Source organism: Drosophila suzukii, chromosome 2L (genome assembly GCF_043229965.1).
Source record: "Drosophila suzukii chromosome 2L, CBGP_Dsuzu_IsoJpt1.0, whole genome shotgun sequence".
NCBI lineage: Eukaryota > Metazoa > Arthropoda > Insecta > Diptera > Drosophilidae > Drosophila > Drosophila suzukii.
The window spans coordinates 18,874,537-18,894,877 of NC_092080.1; the positions used below are offsets into that span (position 1 = coordinate 18,874,537).

General features: G+C 40.7%; 2 protein-coding genes across 13 annotated transcripts in view; both read right to left on the reverse strand.

Moving 5' to 3' along the window:
• Positions 1 to 6,966, reverse strand: part of Nckx30C (solute carrier family 24 member Nckx30C) — a 38,849-nt gene extending 31,883 nt beyond the window's left edge. For 5 of the 12 annotated variants that reach the window (XM_065868933.2, XM_017082212.4, XM_017082246.4 and 2 more), the window contains exons 1-2: positions 6,902 to 6,965; positions 2,774 to 4,684 (exon numbers count right to left, since the gene is read on the reverse strand). In XM_065868933.2, the coding sequence (XP_065725005.2) occupies positions 2,774 to 3,695 (922 nt within the window). In that variant the 5' untranslated portion in view covers positions 3,696 to 4,684; positions 6,902 to 6,965. The other 7 variants (XM_017082254.4, XM_065868934.2, XM_017082229.4 and 4 more) reach the window with 3 other exon arrangements.
• A 1,626-nt stretch (positions 6,967 to 8,592) lies between these two features.
• On the reverse strand, positions 8,593 to 10,867 carry Cyp4e3 (Cytochrome P450 4e3). Its single transcript, XM_017068663.4, has 6 exons — positions 10,638 to 10,867; positions 10,335 to 10,444; positions 9,843 to 10,192; positions 9,413 to 9,782; positions 9,183 to 9,354; positions 8,593 to 9,119 (listed from the first exon to the last, which is right to left on the reverse strand). Exons 1-6 carry the CDS (start codon positions 10,795 to 10,797, stop codon positions 8,701 to 8,703), a joined length of 1,581 nt encoding a protein of 526 aa, XP_016924152.3. The 5' UTR covers positions 10,798 to 10,867; the 3' UTR covers positions 8,593 to 8,700.
• Between the last annotated feature and the right edge of the window lie 9,474 nt (positions 10,868 to 20,341).

Here is a 20,341-nt window from a genome sequence, read left to right on the forward strand (position 1 = left end):
CTGAGCTGGGATCAAAATTAGTGCCAAATCACAGCCAGCAGGGCGCACAAACGTGGTTAAAAAAAATAGACAGAGGGCAGACAGGAGGGGCAATTAGTGGCCACAAGGCTTGGAAGGACACAAGCGATGGGTATGTTGGGTATGTCAATAATTAAAAAGGCGGCCAAATGTTGTCATTTCAGTTCAGAGCAGCAAAAGAGCCCCCGCTACAAAAGCACAGCAAGGAAAAGTACACAACGGTATAGTGAATTTGCTGGGAGGCAGGAAGGAAACGACTTCCTGCCACCCACAAGAGCTCGTTTTTCTGGGTTCTGGGTGATGGGTGTTGGGTGTACTGGTTTCGGTGTGGGCTTTTCATCGTCTCTCTCGTGGCTTTTAGCATGCAACTCACACGTCCTTGCCAGGACGATATTGTTGATGTTGTTGCTGTTGCCGTTCTGTTGTTGGCATTTTGATTTATCGATTTAAATTTCTGTGTTTAAGGCGCTGTGCGTGCTTTCTTTTCGGACTTTTCCGCCGCCGTTTCGCTTTTCTTTTCGGCTTTTTTCCACTGCCTCTTCTGTTTCTGTCTCTGTTTTTGTTTTTCTCAATCATTTTTCAAAATGTTTGCATACACACAAAGTTACACCAAGTTTTTGGCCGCCTGCCGTTTAGGTCGAGGTCTTTACTTAACTTTATATTTTCTTTCCTTTCGGTTGTTTTTTTTTTGCTTTTTGTTCAGGGTCTGCCCCGAAAACACCCACTGCCACCCACAAAAACGCCGACGTTGAGAGCCTGAAACGTCGTTAACAGCCACGTTTGCGTGTGCCCCAAACACACACACACACACTTAAACACACACCAGCTCACATACTTATACTATATTTCACCCAAGAGTGTGTGTATTTTTGTTGTTATTATACGGAGAGCGCGCTAGCAATTTGGGTCGATGGTAAAATAGAAAAGCCAAAAGCAAGGCAAATACACACACACAAACACACTGGCAGGAATTTCTATATGTACCCACACACACACATATACATCAAGATATATATGAAATTTCGAACAAAGGTCGCTGAGGAGAAGACCAGTGCACATTTATATGGAGGATTGTACTATATGTACGACCTGTATGTATGACCTGAGTTATGTGCCCGCTCTGTCTGCATTATTTTTCGCTGTGTGTGTCCTCCGACGTAGTTTTTCTCGGTTTTTTAGTGGATATTTTTTTTCCCCCACTGGTTTCATGTTAATTGCTCGTGGCCTGTCGCTTGTTCCAGCAATCTGCGTTAATTTTAAAGCCTGATTTACACACAACAAGCATTTTGTGGTTGTACCCACTGCAATTGCAGTTTTCAGTTTCAGTTTTCAGTTCGCAGGACACACGTTCCGCCTTCGAGTGGTTTTGTGTGTCACGAGCGGGGTTTATTTATTTTGGGTGGTTCTGGGGGGTGGGAAAAGGCAAACAAAGCCCGGGATTGGATGGGATTTAGACGGGGTAGCTTATCGGGGCTTGACATCATCAACATCTATACATATCCGGAGATTTGCCCCTTTGTTTAGACAAAGGAGTCAACTCTAGTCGATCACTTTTTCGCTTTTCGCTTTTTCTTTTTATCGTAAAAGCAGACAGCCACTTTTCTGACAGGACTTGGCTCGGTTGAGTCATTAAAATGAGAAATGGCTCCGGGGCTCCGTGTGCAATGTTGGGTTTAATTGTTGGCCAAAATGTGACTGCGCCGCTCACGGGAGCAGAAAGACAGGCTGGCTGAATCAGGGGCAAAAGGTAAAAAGGTTGCAAAGGGCGCAAAAAGGTGCAAAGGGGAAGGCAGCAGCAGCTTGACTTTCGCTGATGTGGCACAGAAAAATATGTATTTTTCCCCATATGTGTGCGCTGAGCACACATTAACACGCTCTTGGGCGCATACAGAAGCACATACATTTCATCGGCCAACTGCAGACAGTTCTCCCTTCCATTATGTTCATTTGCAGTCGCTTATGCTGCGGCCGGGATAATTTATGTTCGCCATATTACGTATACGCAGCGCATATGAGTTTTGCGGGAATTACTGTGGTTGTTTCGCCCCAGCGGCGTACACTTCATCCGCCACGTTACGTATACGAAGTGTAAGCACATAAATATCGCTCATACGCAGTGTGGTTGAAAAATAATTGCCAACATCTTACTTCTTGTTTACAATCGTTGCGGAATAATACATTATTTTTAATTTCTAAAGAGTTATAGCGAAAATAAAAAGTTTAATTAAAGGTCTGATGTCGTACATGTACTGCCCAATAGATAGATTCACAAAATGTCTATGTTTAAAAGGAATCAAGTAAAAAATTTAACAAGCATTCCAATATGGCTGTCCGAATTGCAAACTTTTTTTAAAAGTTGATTTCTAATTTTAGGACCTTAAATGAATTTCTTCGAATTAATCTTATGTCTGGTTGGGTTACGTATACGCCGTGTGGGCGGACCGCATATGTACCTGTGTCCCCATTAAACATTTGTCTGATTCCGGGCCTTGAACTTTTATTCGCTATCATTTCTCAACACTCACATTCGATTCGAACTCATCGATGCCCCATGCAAGGCAAATTCAATTTGTCTTCGCTGAAAAGTTGAACGCAGGGAACCGCCCACCCCCAAAAAAAAAACTTCTCGCCCCCGAAATTGAGTGGCTCATTTGAATACGAATGCCATTAGTCAAAGACCCACTGGCAGATGCAAAATTCCACATACGCGAAGGAATGACGTGGGAGGGGGAATAAAAGACAGATGGATACTCACCATTGATACCACGTTGATTGGCCGAATTATCCTCGTCGGAGCCGGGCACTGCATTGGAGTTGAGCTCCTGGTCCTGGTCCTGGTCCTCTTCCAGGCCGAACATCTGCTCCCCGGACTGGAAGGGGTACATGATCTCGGCCTCGTCCTCGCCGGACGTTTGGGATGGGGCACCCACCCCGCCCAGGACATCGTTGTGGTTCTGGTTTTGGTTTTGGTTCGGGCTGTTGATGTTGCCGCTGCCCCCAAAATGCTGCTTGGCTGACTTGGGTTTGGCAGCATCTCCGAGTCCCAATCCCTGGGTGGCCAAACAGAGCAGCAGGATGCTGTAGATCGGCAGGCGGAGGCAGCGACTTCTGCAGCGACTGCGGCCGCTTGGAGGGAGCAGCTGATCCACTGAGGCACCACGAGATGTTGCAGATGTTGCAGGTGTTGCACTGATAGCTGGTATCGCTGCTGCTGTTCTGCTTCTTGTCTTGGCTTTCGTTATTGTTGTTGTTGTTGCTGATATCGTTTTTAATGTTAATAATACTAAGCGCTTGAAAATATTTACACACTCGTCCAGTATCGTAGCTTGGTGTTGCTTGTTCTCCGCCAGGACAAAGGGGGCGTGGCCGTGTCCTCGTAGGCGCCCCCTCCGCCGGCGACTGTTGAAGTCTATCGTTGTGCTGCTGGTGCGGCTGTGGCCTACGGACAACATGTTGTCGCTGTGGCACCAAGTGTTGCTGCTGTTGCGGCTTGCTGTTGCTGCTGTCGCTGTTGCAGTTGCTGCTGCTCCCGCTGCTGTTGCTGCTGCTGCTGCTGCTGTTGCAGTTGCTGCTGCTAAGGCTCCATGATCTTTAGCTGCTCCTCCCGCTGCTGCTGTTGCGATTGCTGGTTGCTGCCACTGCTGTTGCTGTTTGCTGCATTTTGTTGGCTGCAACATTGGACCCGTTGGAATAATGTTGTTGGTTTGGTTGTTTGGTTTGGTTTGGTTTGGTGTTATCGTTTCACTTGCAAAACCGTTTGTTGTCGTTGTACGCTTTTGATTAGACTGAGTTTAGATTAGAGTTTCTCGCCTGCCGTCGGATCTTCGCGATCCATTTGTATCACACAGAACTTTATATATACACTATACATAAATAACAATTAACACGGAACGGAGAGAGCGAAGAACGGATAAATTGGGGGCGGTCGCGGATTTAGGTTGCTGTTGCTGTTTCCGTTTCCGCTGGTGTTGCTGTTGCTGGTGTTGCTGCTACTTCCGCTGCTGGCGTGGCTAACAGAAGAAGCCCCAGCATGCCCATTTCCATTTCCACGGGGCGCGCTATTTTCCCCTAGATTTTCGCACACCACACTGCCCCCCGCCACTGAAATGTTTTTCGCCTTCCTTTTTTCACGGCTCCCCCGTTTTTGTGCCACTGCTGCTGCTGCTGCGCTCGCTGCTACTGCCGCTGCTGCTATTCCTGGCCATTTGTCTGAGGCTTTTCCGCTTTTCCGATTTTCCGACTCGGTGTGCCCGTGTCGGTGTCCGTGTCCGTGCCCGTCTGCCCCTGTGTGTGCGTGCTCGAGTGTGGTGAAGGAAAAGTTTCCCTGAGTGGAGCTGTAGCAGGATTTCAATCTCGGTCTGCAGCTGGATACTGGATACTGGATCCTGGAGCTGGACTACATCACGCTGCGCACTCTGCTGGCGTTGTGAGCGCTGGCTGCCTGAGCCTGTTTTTGAGCCTGGCCAGGATGTGGGCTGGAAAACCGACAGCCGCCGACGGCCGAGCAGGATGCGAGCCTGGAAATTCGGCTTTTCCTTCCTTTCCCTTCCTTTCCTTTCCAAACTGATTGAGGTGTGCGGAAGAGAGTACTGCTGCGCCTGCGTCGCTTTTGTTTACATTTTCGAAGGCTTCGCTCGATGGCTGTTAAGGCTCAAAGGATGCCTGTCTGCGGAAAGAAAATGCGAAATAAATATTAATATAAATATTTAAAATTATAAAATGTTCAAATTTTAAGTTAGGCACATCACAATCAGATTTATCCCAATTTCGCTCAGACCACTTGCAAACAAATTTTAATTATCTCTTCATAAGAATGATTATTTAAAAAACACAATTATTATTGTTGTTTTCCAAATATGTATTTTTAAAATGTTTTTAAAAAAACATGTGTAAATTTGATCCATTTTTTGTAAAAACTGTTATTCAATTTATTTTACCACATACATTTTAAGGTCTAATAAGCAAAACTTCACAAGACCCTTCTTAATATTTGTTTAAATTGCCATTTAACACAAGCTTTTTAAAATATTTAAGTCCCCTAAAAATGAATAAAATTTAGCATTTTATAATGGGATATGTGTTTTGGTCATAGTTCTAATAATGTTAAAATTGTTTGATGAAATTAGAAAATTAAATATTTTTAAGAGATTACTGAGCCTTCAGATTTGTTCACCCCATTAGCATGCTAGTTACCAAAAAATGTCAGATTTCCTTGCAAACTCATGGCAAACTCTCTTTTGGCCAACTTTTCTCTTCGCCATTTTCCAGGCTCTCCGGCAATTTTCCGCGCTCTCTATCTCAATTTTCCTGCCCCTCTCTGGATGCCGCTTATCTGCTAGGCCTTATCGCTTTTCTCACGGCTTTTTTCTTTGCTTTTGCTTTCGTTTGCTGCTGTGTTTGTTGTTTTAGCTTACGCTTACAATTTTTACTTTCATTTAGGTTTAGTAGGTGATTCCGACCCCCGCCCACCGCCTCATTTCCCCGCCCACTTTGCGTTTTTTACTGCTTCTGGCTGAATGTGCGGTTATGTTCATTGTTATGCTTTGAGTAGCTCCCGCTGCTTCTAGTCCTAGGCCCTCCTTTCTCCTTTCTCCTGCTAATCCTGCCTCTCCCCCTATCTCTATTTCCCTCCTGCCTCTTTGTGTCCTTTTTCACTGTTATTTTTAGCCGCAGGACAGAGTTTGTCCAAGAATTCAACCGTGTGGCTTTGTTATTAATTATGTTTTTGCCTCGCTATGTTTTGTGGTTTCCTTTTTTTTAGAAAATTGCGTAACATTTTTGCGCTTTCTTTGCTTTACATAATTGCCCCATCAATTTGAGGGAACCAGCGGATACTTTCTTTACGGTTCTTTTAATTGAACTTTAGATAACATTTTATAATCTAGCTATAGAATCAGTTCTTGTTAAATCCTCTGTAAATTAAGCAATTACTTTATAGTTTTTTTATTTTTAACTTAAGTTGATTCTTTTAGTTTATCTCATCAATCAAAATGAATGTTGGACAATAAACATTGTATTTTTAGGTCATTTTAACATTTCTCTGGATTTAAGTGTGCCATTTATTTTTTTAATGCCAATCGTTGCCCGACTTTTATATAATTTTTACTACGGTGCGGCTCTTAAAAGTAAGCGCCGGAAAAGCCAACCAGATCCCATTAGTTGCGCCTTAAGCTCAGCCCAAAAATAACAGGGGCAAATGGTAGCTCCTGGCTAATTGTTATATCATTTGCTGGGAAACTTTAAAGGGGCGGGGTCGCTTTAAGAACGGGGTCGAACCCGTGACAGCCGAAAGTCTGACTGTTAAGTTTTCTTCTTGACTTGACCAGCCGAAAAAGAAGGCAGCCAGAAAGCATGAAGAAACTCTGCACACACACGCAGCACACAATCACACACACACACATACACACACAGGGCGAAAGCAACGTTTTGACCTCTTTATGAAAAAGGCCTCAAGCACGAGAAGGCTCAGACTCACACACACCAACGCACAACAGGCACGAACGGGGGCTGCCATTAATGTTTCTGCACTCACACAGACGACCGAAAAACGCTTTTCCCCCCTCCCCTCTCTCCACGTTTTTGTGGCTTTTTATTGCTTGATTATATAAAAATTGGCTTTTGTATATAATATTCTGTTCACCGCTCGCTGGCAATTCTTTGTGAATTTGTCTGCTCAAGTAGGCCAGGATTATGGGACTCTCGATAGTGAGGAGGTGAGGACTTTGGTGCGGCTTAAGTTTTTCCTTTGATTTTTTCAAACTGCAATAAATTTTCCAACACCTCGCGCACCAGCACACAGACACACACACACACAGGCGGACAGCGCACACGGTTAAAAGTTTCTGCACACACATACACCGAGCAGGAGGCTTTTGGGACGCACCATCCGCTCGTTGGTCCTGCGAGGATGTTGTCAGCACAGCGCCCGAAAACGTTTTGGGGTCTCTGCCAGGCGGCCACGAGTCCGGAGGCCACACACGAAGTCCATGGAAGGACGAATGTTAGCCGAAAGCAGCCGAGGCGAGCACGACTTCCAGTCGGGAGCAGGATGGGTAAAAATTCAGCTGGCCAGGATCGGGTTTACTCTTGCTTTTGGTTTCGGTTTCGGTTTCATTTTCAGCTGCTAGCCTTTATCTTTATCGAGCATCGCTTCGATTTGTAATTAATTAATTTACGATGACTTCCGCTCGCACATATTTGCATTAACAGCCCATCAGGACGAACATATCCTGCTGCCGCTCTCAGGTTTCCAGTTTATAGCATACTTTCGTGGGTATGAGAGCTGAAAAAGAGAGGTAGAGAGAGTGTCGCGCAGCTGTTCGGCGCTCCAGGTGGCCTTCCTCTCTCTCACTCTCGCTCTCCGCCCACCGCCGCCACGCCACCCACTCAAACAAACGCCAAAAGAAAGAAAGAAATAAACGTTTGTGCATGCGTTACAACACACTCACACAAGCGCGAAACGAATACACACACAGAAAGGACAGCTAGCACTCACACACACACACACACAGGCACTCTACACGCACAATTGTATTTTGATTATGCCCGGTTTTGGTACGCCGCATACCTCGGATACTTCTACGCACAACAATGCCAAATCCCCGACCCCAAATCCAGTAACTCCCTATCTATCCAACGGCCCACCTCCCCCTCCTCGCCCATTCCCAATCCGAATCCGAATCTCACCAAAAACCCCAATCCAAACCCATACCGCCCCATTGATAGCCGCCAAGTTTGCCGTCACATCAAATATTTATGGCGACAAGAGAGCGAAACAAGTTGGAACGAAATAGTCGAAAATTCGGAATTTAAAATTTTACTACAAGGATTTCAACTTGGTAATGCATTTAAGCCGACAACTTGCACCTCCAGGAAAATCCATTCAAACGGCTTTGTTAAAATCATTTTACTAGAAGAACAAGAAACTCTTAAAATTACAAGTTAGTTAGAAAGAATTATATACAAAGAAGTTAAGTACCTACATACCACTATAGCATTGCTTATTTTTCTATACTAAATAGTCGTATACGACTAACCCGAATGTTATTATTATTATTTTGTTATTGTCATCAACTAAACCATCAGACTTTTACTTTGCACATGTCGATAACAACATTTATTGAAATTGCCTTTACCGGATATAATCAGGAATTTTTAAATCCTAACTCTTGTTAAGCCATTTCAAATCTAATTATAATCAGTTACGCAATCCATGCCTAAAGTAGAAATTCGATAAGGCCAAGCTATAAATACCTGTGGACGGATACAGCATCAACTCAATACCAACATGAATCTCAGACTGTACATTCTTCTATTTTTGGTTTACAACTTCGGCGTAAGGTGGTCCTTTACGGGACGGAAAAAATAGAGCCTATCGCCTATTTAAAAAACGGGATGTGTTGATCAAAAAATTATTACGGTTTATTTATAATTTCAACAATGTAATAAATAATAAAGAAAAACGAACTTTGGGTTATAATTACTAATAAATTGTCTAGATAGGAAGATGACCTAATAATACTGAACCATTTTAAAGATATAGAAAACAGACAAACTAAAATTATTATTCACAGATACAAAATTAGCGATCATTTATTTCGTGGTAAAAATATTTTAAATACAATACATTAGATACTACAAAATATTTTTGAGGCTCCTCAGTTTTTTAAAAATCCTCTTTAATTAGGATCGCCGATCCCTGAGACGAAGGTGCAATCCATTGTCGGATTTTAGGGTCAAGACCGCCGATAAAACTGGATCGTATTTATGGCGCCCTGCCTCTCGCTTTAACTTTTCTCCGGGGGAGAGTCCAAGGTAAGTGTTAATCCGACCATCCTTGGAGACCAACTCATCGACTGCTGGGAGCACCTCAAAGGATCGCACTAACTTAGATATCACAGTCTTAAGTTCTAGGAGGGCGAACTTTTGGCCAATGCAGTTTCGGGGTCCAGCACTGAAAGGCAAATACTCAAACGGTCCTGGTTTTTCCTCTTCAAATCGCTCAGGACGAAAATGATGGGGGTCCTTGAAGATGCGATCATTGTAGCCTAGCAGGACTAGGGCTAGATTGATAGTGGTGCCCTTGGGAAATAAAGATCCATCTAAACAGGGTATAATTTAAAAATAGTATAATATGTATATTTACTTTAATTACAAATGCTTACTGATATCGTAGTCCTTGTCACAATAGCGACCAATAAATGGAACACTGGGATAGACGCGCTGTGCCTCCTTGATAAACAGATCTAGATATTTCATTTGGGCAATCTCCTGGAAATTCGGATTCCTGTTCATATCATTGCCCATAATTTCGCACTGCTCTTGATACAGTTTCATCTGTTGTATAAAGAAGTAAATTAGCAAAATAAGGATAGGTTTGAATTCTTCGAATCACCTGAACATCAGGATGTCGCGAAAGTAGATACCCTGCGAAGGACACTCCAGAGGTGGTCGTATCGTGTCCCTCGAACATGAAGGTGGATACCTCCTCGTAGATCTCTTGCCGGGTGAGAGGACGTCCATCGATGGTGGAGGACAGTAGTGTGTCCAAAAAGGCCTTCTTCTTTCGGGGCAACGAGGGATCTTGTTCAGTCTTGGAACCTCCGTTCTGCAGTGCCTCCACGCGCTTTTCGATGATGTCATAGGTAAAGTCCTGCAGCGTCTTCAGTGTTCGTTGATAGGCTGCAAACTCAGGTGAGAGACTAAAGACCCTTTGGGAACGCTTAAATGGATGGAAAGCCCTCATATTCAAGTTGTAGCACATGCTAAAAAGAAGATGTTATCTCTCGATCTGTCATTTAAAACCTCTATTTTTTCAAACTCACTCTCTGAATGCCTGAACAATGGAGGAATCACGTTGCTCCATTGCATTGATGGGCACTCCCATGGCCGTGTCACAGATCACATCCAAAGTTAGATAATTGGCATGTTCTTGGAAATCAATTATACTGTCTCCAGCACTTGCTTTCTTCAGCTGATCTATAAACTTGCTGGAGTTCTTGTTCATCACCTCGTGAAAGTCCTGCAGGATGTTGAAGTGAAACGATGGGGTGATCATCTTGCGATGCTTGTGCCATTTGCTGCCATAGCTCGTTAGAAGACCAGAACCCAACCAAGGATGCAATAGGTCGTATATGGTGGACTTTTGTATCAGCTGCTGACTGCTTAAAATGTGCTGGAGAAATATCATAAAAAAGTTTATCATTAGTGTATTCATTATTTTGTTAGCATTTTAGATAGTATCTAATAAATACCAATTTTTACTTCAATAGGGAGAGTACAACTATTGGTATACCTTTTATGTATAACAAACTTACCTCCAGATGCTTGGGATTGGTTACCACAATGTGAGAACTGTATCCGATCCAGAAAAGAAAGTTATCCTTGCCATAGTCGTACCACCACTCAAAGAACGTGGCCAGAATTTCTGTGGAAAAGAAAGACAAGTGAGATAAGGTTTATGTGATCTTTGTTCACATGGCCTGAATTTCGTCACTTCAAGTGGTGTTCAGCCAGCCGGTTATAGTTCGACTGATAACAACGGCTAATCATCACTTATCAGTTCCCAGTCTAGACCGCTAGACGAGCCCCTCATTTGAGGGGCTTGGTTTCGAACTGACCTGCCGGATTCTTGCCAATGCGATTGGCATTTCCCAAAACGGGCACTGGAGTGGGTCCATTGAATTCCTTGAGCAGCTGGCGGCGATGCGATGCCCTGAGTTCAAAGTACACCAGAACGATCAGTGGCAAAAACACTAGAGCGAGCACTGCGAACCACATTTTCTACTACTGTTTTGGTGAAACCTGTTTGGGTAGCAGCTATAAAATCAGAACCGATCTCCTCTAGAGAAGATTAAAGAATCGCTTGCGTCGCCTGCTTTTATAGCCAAGGCAGGTTAAACAGCTCGCTCCGGATTGGTCCAATGTGCGATTAGACAAGAAATCTCTCCCAGCGCTTCCTATTCACAATGCAATCGGTTTTCGCTACCCTCTGGACTGGTATCTTTGAAGAATCGAGTCGTGATGGGGGGTCATAGTCCACAGTTCTCTTCCATTTTTATAAAGTTGCACCCACCTTTAGATCGAATTTACTAGAGATCTTAGAACCATTTAAACTTAAAACACTGCAAGTACTGTTGCAGTAAATTTTTATTTATTTGTGAAATTAGTATGATAACTAACCTTTGCTTTCTGATTGAGTTACAGAAAATTTTGGGTTTTGTTTAGTTTTTTTAGAAAACTGTCCTTGATGAGAATTTTAAATTTACTATAAAATACAATTTGTTCTTAGGTCTTCACATAAAATTGAGCTTAAGTTAAGTTTAAACTAAAATTTTTCCAATCTTATATCTGTTATTAAAAAATTGGTTGAGTTATAAATATAACCTAAGTTTATAAATAAAATAAAACTTGTATTTTTAATTTACAATTTAGAAAGGAATTAGTAGAATAAATGTAACTTTTATCCACAACTTTACCTTTTCAAACCTTCATAATCTTCAATATTCAATCATCCTTAAAATTCCTTAATTTTTGTTTCTGCTTCACTGTTAGTGAGGGCATTGCAAAATTGACCGTGCCGAACTGAACCTCCCGGTTTCGTTTTTTCTTGTTTTTTGCGTCTGGCTCAGTGGACTTTGTACTTGTTTGTTTATCTACCAGACAGACGAATGGCAGACGGACTGTATTAGTAATCTCGTATCAGCGAGGGGCTCGTCATATACTAGAGGGCCAACCAAATGTTCCGCCACATGCCAGGCCTCTAAAAAATAATCATTAGCCATGAAACATCCCAGATCTGCGCTTGACAGGTCAAAATAGAGATACAAGAATGTCGAAATAAATGAAAAAAGTCAGAAACTGCTAACAAAAGAGTTATAACTCTCATACGCATAACAATGGTTGCCGATTTTCCAAACCAACGACATGGGCATCTGTTTTTCGGGGGAGAAAGCCTAATAAAGCATATAATATGAGAATTAATCAAAGACCACGCATTGACTTTTCGCCTGCGTGGGAGTGTTGAACCCGTGACACGAATCCTCTGGGAAAAAAAACCATACAAAATTGCTCCCTAGGAGTTGGACTCATGACAGTTGGAAAAATTGCACCCCAAACGGCCCACACAGAAACATTTGCCATTTCACGATTACATCTCCCAGGGCCCGGCAATAAATCAAATTGGCAAACGGAAAGAAAAACAGAGAAAAGTTTTGCACACTGTGAATGGCTTTTATGGCATTTGTTTGGGGCCTGTAATTCGCTTGACATCTCAATGCTGCTTTTGGTACAGCTTAATGCCCAAACTTATAACGGGCGAAAATTTTAATGAATGACGTCGTCATCATCAGCAGCAGCTGAAGCGGCGAGTGGCAAGGCCGTTGGCCCCCCACACCCACACACAAGCCACCCACTCCCACTCCCCCTTAAACCGCCACCTCCCCCTCTCCCACTCCTTTCAAGGACACGTTTGGGCAGCGAGCAGCGGGCAAACAATTTCAATGAACTTTGATAAATCGCTGCGAGGCGAAGGACGAGTCCGTATATTCCACATAATATAATACACAGCCGGGCATTCTGCTCGACTGGGCTTCCTATTTCCGGTTCCCATTTCGGTCGCTATATTTGGTCCTGCCGCTGAATGCTCGGTGATTATGTAAATTGTTCAGCCCATTTGTAGCAGCTTCCTCCCCCTGTGTATTTTTTTATGTTTATTTTTATTCATCGATTGCGTCTATAAAAAGAATATTCCCAGCAATCCAAGTTGGCTTATGGTGGCTTTCGAAAGTAAAGAACCCTTAAAAATCTCAGCTTCGCCACAAAGTATGCCATCGCTTTGGCCCCAAACAATCACTTCTTTAAATATTAGCCGAGCAAAAAACAACAAACTCTTATCCGGAGAGCTATTTGAGTTAATTATTTCTCGGCTTATCAAGTGGGGATCACACATGTCGTATACGCAATTAGCAGCCAGGGAACGAAATCGCTGTCTTTAAACGAACAGCAATTCCCCAAACTCACTGGCTCATTATCCCACTTCTGGCAATGTCGGTTGTTGTTATTGCCGTTGTCTTGTTTAATGCATTTTTTGCCTTCATGCGGCGAGGAGGAAGTAAATATTGCGCATACGCCACGTTGTGAGCACGCAATGCTGCATAGCATGTTTGGCACGTTCGGAGGCAGAGAGACAAGGCTGGCTAGAAAGAGCGATGGCCACAGTGGAAGTTTTTGGGGGACCTCAATTTAAATATACCTACATATCTGGATTTGGTTGTAAGCAGGATATACAAAAAAATTTGTTGAGAAAAACTAAAAGGATTTAAATAAAATACATATTTTAAATGTAATTTTAACACGAGTGGGGGTATATCTGAAGAAAGAAATCTGATTTTTGGTAGCTGCATTTTTTATGCAACAATGGATACAAAGAAAGCTTTTCATTATAAGTTCTATTTAATTGCTCCTTATTTTATTTTTGAAAATATAAATATATTTATTTTTTATATATACCTTATATTTATATTTTAAATAATAGCTTCTAATATTATAAGTGCAAAACAGTTTTTATTTATATACACATTTAATACAATAGCAAATGATACAATAGCGAAGAAACCGCATTTACTGGCCACTTAAAAGAGAGAAAACTCCCAGGCGGCCAGCCCACTCCCGTAACAACCGCCCCCCCCCCTTTGGGGATTCGCAAAAACTATGCAAAAGGCTGAGTAGCCCCGCACCCCCTTATCGGACCATAAAAAGCTGTATAGAATGTTGCAATCAGTTAATTTAAGTGCAGGCCAGGCCAAGACGAACAAAGAGAGGGGTGCGGGGGGTGGCAGGAACAAAAAGAAAAATGGAAATTTCAATGCGAAAACATACAAACGAGTGTATTTCTGTGTGTGAGTGTGTATGGCTAAACAAACACGCACAGTGAGCCACGCACAGTGGGTCAAGTTCCGTTTCGAGTGGATTCATCCCCAAAACGGTATGAGTTCGCATTGGACTGGGGCTCAGGAAAAGTTCTGGGGAAAAGTGCGAAGAGGAGTCGACGTAGAGGGGGGTGGTGAATTTTCCTCGACCCCAGGCACACACTCACACTCACACACACACAGCAAAGCACAAGTGGCTACTAATGCAAATAATTTACAAGTAGCAAATGTGGGCGGCAAGCGCCAGCAGCAGATTCAGCAGCATCCAACGTCAGCAGAGACACAGAAAGGACAAAACAAAAATGGGAAAAGCGTACAAAAAAATAAAGGAAAACACACACAAAATAAACGACAGACGACGACGAGGCAAAATGTCGTCAACAAAAAGAAATATAACAAGCTGGGAAGGATAGCTTGGGGGACCAGGGCTTAGAATACCCTTAAAAGTCCATTAATGGTAAGACTGCTGGGCGATATACATATACCACAATTAATATCTCGCCTTTTACCTAGTAAGCCAATTCAATTTAGGTGGCTTTAAATTGTTGCCTTTGCTTTGGGAGAATGTTATTAAAAGGCTCTTCATATTTGCTTAAATTGTTTAAACTATTTTCTGATTAAAAATAAATATATTAAATCATTAAAACAAGATTAACTTAATGAAAAACGTTATACATCATCGAAACATAAAAACAAATAAATTTAAATTAAATAAAACCAAAACCTGGAATGTGATCTTGAACATTGAAAAATTTTGAAAAAATTCTAAGTAAAACGTTTTGATTTTCATCGGTTACTTTGTAGTTTTTATAAAATAACTTATTAACTATAAGAACAATATCATTAAAACAATAGTATTTATATATTATATTATTATTATTATTATTATATTATATTATACTATATTATATTATATTATATTATATTATATTATATTATATTATATTATATTATATTATATTATATTATATTATATTATATTATATTATATTATATTATATTATATTATATTATATTATATTATATTATATTATATTATATTATATTATATTATATTATATTATATTTATTATATATATTATATTATATTATATTACATTATATTATATTATATTTTAAACATAAATACATTAAAAGCGTTTAAGATAAAAGTAAATAAATAAATGAGTTTAGATTGAAGCACAAAATAAAATTAATAAATAGACCTCTACATTTAGCTGGTGCCCTTCAAAAAATTTAAAAGATTTGTTTTAAAGTGCGCTTCGTTTCTTATACATTTAATATTGGTTAAATGTCAATCCAATAGCAAAAAGCCTGTATGAAAAAGTGCTTTTCAGTCATCGCCAATTTTAAACTTTTGCAGACACTGCATTAAATTGTTCTTAAAACAATCGATTTGTTTTTTTGGATATTTAAACACAAGTTTCGAAATATTTTTATTTCTAACCTTTACGTATTGGATATGTATATGAAGCATGTAATATACCCTTTGTAAGGGTACACCGCAGTAGTAACAAAAGGCAAGAAACAAGGGAGGGGGAAATGAAGAAGGAACCAAGGGGCAAAGGAGCAACGGGGAGAGGAAGGAAGAGCAAAGCTGGGGGCACCGAGAAGCGGACCTGGAGGGCAGGGGCTGAACGGAAGAGAGGGGCAAGTAAAAAGGACATTATGCGTCTTTTCACATTTGAGAAAAGGACAAATTTGTAAGGACAAGTGTAAGTGAAGGAAACCGAAACAAACACACAAGCACATGCACATTCGCAAACACCGATACACACAAACACAGCGACGACCGAATGCCGCAAATGTTTGTGGCCCCGCCCACTCCGCCCCCTTTTTAAGGCTGTCGAGAGAAAATCAATGCCAGACCATGAATCAAGATCAGGTTTTCAGAAGGAATTAGGAGGCCTTTTTGGTAGCATCACCACATTTGAAAATGTCATTTATTGCAGTCGTACTTTTGGCTTCGATTTTTTCATTGAGGGATTGATATTAAAAAGGGTTCAGTTCTTATCAAGTGTGAGTCCTGTACTAAAGATGATTGCTACAGCACAAAAACAGTACATATGTACTTTCTTATTTCCTAGTAAAAGTGTTGCAGTTAAAGGTTACTTTAGGGTTTGCACTTAACAAAGGCTTCCATAGATTTCAGACGAAGAGAATATCTGATAACTTCTAGGAAAGTCTTTCCCGTTGGGTTCCTTTATAACTTCTTAGAACCCATTTCATTAAACCCTCTTACCTTATTGAGCAAAAAGTTTTCATGGCTTTTAAGTTTAAACCAAAGTTTTCTTTCTAGCGCTAGGTGAAAAAATATAGACTTAAGCGAGCTTAATTTTGTAGTCTTATTATTTTAAGGCTTCTTTTGGTATTTGTATAGATCATATACTGAATTGAGAAAATTATCTAGAATTATATACCTGTTCTTATTGAGCAAAAAGTTTTCATGGCTTTTAAGTTTAAACCAGAGTTTTCTTTGTTGCGCTAGGTGAAAAAGTAAAGACTTAAGCGAGCTTAATTTTGTGATCTTATTATTTTAAGGCTTCTTTAGGATTTTGTATAGATCATCTCATCTTATTATCTTATTATTTTAAGGCTTCTTTGGGTACTTGTATAGTTCATATACTGAGTTGAGAAAATTATCTAGAAATATATAACTTCTTGATAGCTATTGCTGAAATAACCTAACTTTATTGGAAAATTTTCAAAATGTATGATTTTGGATATCAAAACTTTTAACATCTGTCACTCACACATTGAAAATTATATTTAATATATATTTCTGAATAATGAGCCATTTTCTCAACTGCCCCTTTAGTTCCTTACACAATCTGTACAAATACTCAGAGAGGAGGAATTTCTAAGAAGAACAAACACAAGGAAAAGAAAGCTAGAAATCGGAAATAAGTAAACGGTTACCTGCAATGAAACCGTATTAAATTCCTATATTTACCTTGAGCGCCGCTATCTTCTTTCTGCTCCTAGAATGAACATCAATTCAATGGAAATTATTTTAAGCCTGATCAAATTAAGTCAAGGTGAAGAACGGTGAAATGAAAATTCTTCTAAGGTCATAATGCAAAAAAAAGAAAATGATGGACCGGAAAAGTAAGAATTATAGTAACCCTCGAAGCAAATCAATGCTCCGACAAGAACGATTTTTTAAAGGAAATTTTATAAATAGTTGCATTATATTGACATCTTTCCTCTCTAAAAGTTTAGTTCCCGTACAATCTGCACAAATACGCAATGTGCGAAAATTCTTCGAAGGGCATAAAACAAGAAAAAGAAAACTAGAGACCGGAAAGGTAGAAAGTGCTTTAATTTTTGGCTGACTGACTTTTCACAACTTTCGCGGTAAATGGGTGCCAGGGGCGGGGTAAATTCCGGTCGGCGGGCAGAGGGGTCAGGTTGGCCAGGAATAAGGTGGCACCGTCGTTGGCGTTGGCGCGTGGAGGTAATTGAAGTGACGTTTATGAATGTCATCCGTCAAGCACTCAAGGACATTTACATACAAACACGCACACATGGACAGCTCGGCACACACGCACAGACACACTTGCACACACATGGGAAGGGAGGTGGGGTAAGCGCGTGGGGCGCTTGGTTGCCTGACAGATGCGAGCTTACACAGATTTTTTTGTGTCTTCGTACCCAGTGTCCTTTTGGAACCAATGGCGTGCTCTTTTGTTTGAAGATTTGAAAAAACTATATATAAAATATTTTTAGATTTTTAGAGGGAACGCATAATAAACGTTAAGAAATAAAAGACAATTAAACAGTGCGTCATATAAATGGGGAGTTCCGAGTTATCCGAAAAAAAGGCGATGAAAAATCCGGAATTTACCGTACCAAAGAGTTTCAAAAGTTCCTAATATGTTTCAAAAACCTTTTATTTCCGGGAGCAAGAAATTAAAATAAAAATACTAAAGTAGATCAGTAAATTTCCAAAAATTTGCACGGAAGAACCAAGAAAAACCCTCTTCAATTGCTTTTTTGCCTAGAAATGCATTTTGATAAACTTTATGAATTTCAAGAATACGGTTGTTAAGTGGTTTGTTTTCAAAATTTAACAATATTATTTTTTACAATAGAGAGAATGTCGAAAATATTTTTAAAACGACACTTAATATTTAAATTCTTGCATTTTATAATAAAATAATTCGTTCCTCCAAAAATATGTTTTCACAATTTCTTAAGTTTTACACAATAAAATAAATCTGAAATAATAAAACCAAAATGATATATATGATGTGAAGTGATATATTCCGGGCTCACAAAATATGAGCAAACTCAGTAGGGGGTAACCTTTAGTCGCAGTCCGGAAATAGAGCTTTCCCACTGGTATTTGCTTTTTTCGCGTTTATGTAGACAAACTCACACACTGCGAGAAATCGAAGGGAAGACGGGGAGGGAACGCTCACCGAACCAATACAAACATGAGTTGTCGTCCTGCACGGAAGATGTGAGTGCAGGACCGCCATGGGTTTGATTGTGTGTGTGTGTGAGAGTCGATGTCCCTGCTCCTGTGTGGGTGGGTGTGTTTTCGTGCGGGCCTGTGTGTGTGAGAGACAATTTAAAAATAAATACAAGAAACTAGCACAGAACGTGATGGCGGTGGTTGGGTGGTTGGGTGGCTGTGGGTGGCAAGTGGGCGGCCAGTGGGTGGTGCAGGGCCACCAGCGAGGGCAGAATGATAGATTGAGAGGCAGCCCGCCGTTGAAGTCCGCACTTACTGCTCTGCGGACTGTCCTATCCTAGCAAAAGGACTCTGAGATATGAGGGCCACCGCTTTCCGCCAGAACCGCTTGCTTATATAAATTGACAAAGGTTTACCCAGATCCATATATCATTGTCTTGTTTGTGACGCTGATGAGCCGAGATTTGTTTATGCACATGTCCTTTTATCGCTGAAAAAGTATCTATGCCATCTAGTCTCAGTTCCATGTTTTTTTTTCCATATCGTACCGTTTATGGCGCGTGAATAGTTCGCTTCTACAAATTGACAGGGGCTTTCCCAAAACCATATATCATTTGGGTTTCGTTAGATAAATTTGGCTAACATATATGTATTTTTAGCCCTTATCTAAACACATGTTTTTGCATACCAAATTTATGTTTTGTTTGTGCCTTTTATCCGTTCTTGTTTATTTAATATACATTTTCTAGTTGTAGCTTAGAAACTATTTAAATGAAACTATACTTCATTAATTTAATTGGTAGCATTTTATAACCATAAATTTAAAGAACCTATGCCCTTTCAATGAAATTTTCGTCTGAATATCCTTGTTGTTTATATTTAAATCGAGTTCCTTGCGTTCTGTTGCAACACATCATGATAAACACTACTTATTTTACTATCTTATTTTAATCTGTATAACTTCAGATGAATTTTGTAACCTAAACTTTAAGGGACCTATGCCATTTAAATTAAATTTTCGTCCGAATTTCCATGTTGTTCTTATTTTAGTGATTCCCTTGCATTCTGTTGCAACACATCATTATGAGTACTATCACGATCTTTTTCACCTCTCTTTTATTTTGTCTTTTCATTGATAAATTCCTGGTACCCTTTTTCATGTGGGTTTTGGTGCCATTCAGTTTCTGATGAAATCCATCGAAACCTTTTCTAGTTGTTCCCTTTTTAAGAATTTTGAATTTGCATCACGATCTCACCGGAACTTATCGCCTTGCCCATGCGAAAGGCAATTCAGCTTCTTCTTAGGCCTGCATTCGAGACCTTATACACGAGGATACGCCTATGTCGGGCCATTCTGTAATATGGTATGTGTTGCATATAGCATATATAGTGGCAACCCACTTGGCTTGTCTACTAATTAAAATGCATGCAATAACCTGAAGCCTTTGTTGCCACATTCTAGCTGCTGTTGTTCTTGTTGTTGTCGCCGAGGCTGTTGCTGATGTTGCTTTTTTACTGATGTTGCCTCTAATGTTGTTGTTGTTGTCTCTGTGCGTAGAAGGACGCAGCAGCAACGTTAACAATTTGCACAAAGTGCTTAGACATTTGACGGTGGAGGGGGTTTGGAAAAAACTTTTCTTAGGACTACCTTATGTGGCAGAAGGGTATGCTGTGTCTCAACCCTGCGTTGAGAAGACAAATCCCCATTTGGAGGGAAAAAGTATTAGGAAAGCTTTAAGAGGTTGTCGTTGCCTTCTTTCTTTGGGATTTCCAACATCCATCTATTGATAGCCCCCGGTTCATGCCGAAAGCAAGTTACATTTTTAATTGTCTATCAAAGGGGGCTATTTATAAAACAAAAGATTCCGAAATGTCCTTGCCGGCTAATCTCAAGGGACAGGGACATGGCTGGCAACTAAGAAAGACATAGACTAAGGGGGGTCGAAAGGCGGCCAAAGGGTTCACGTTTACCCAC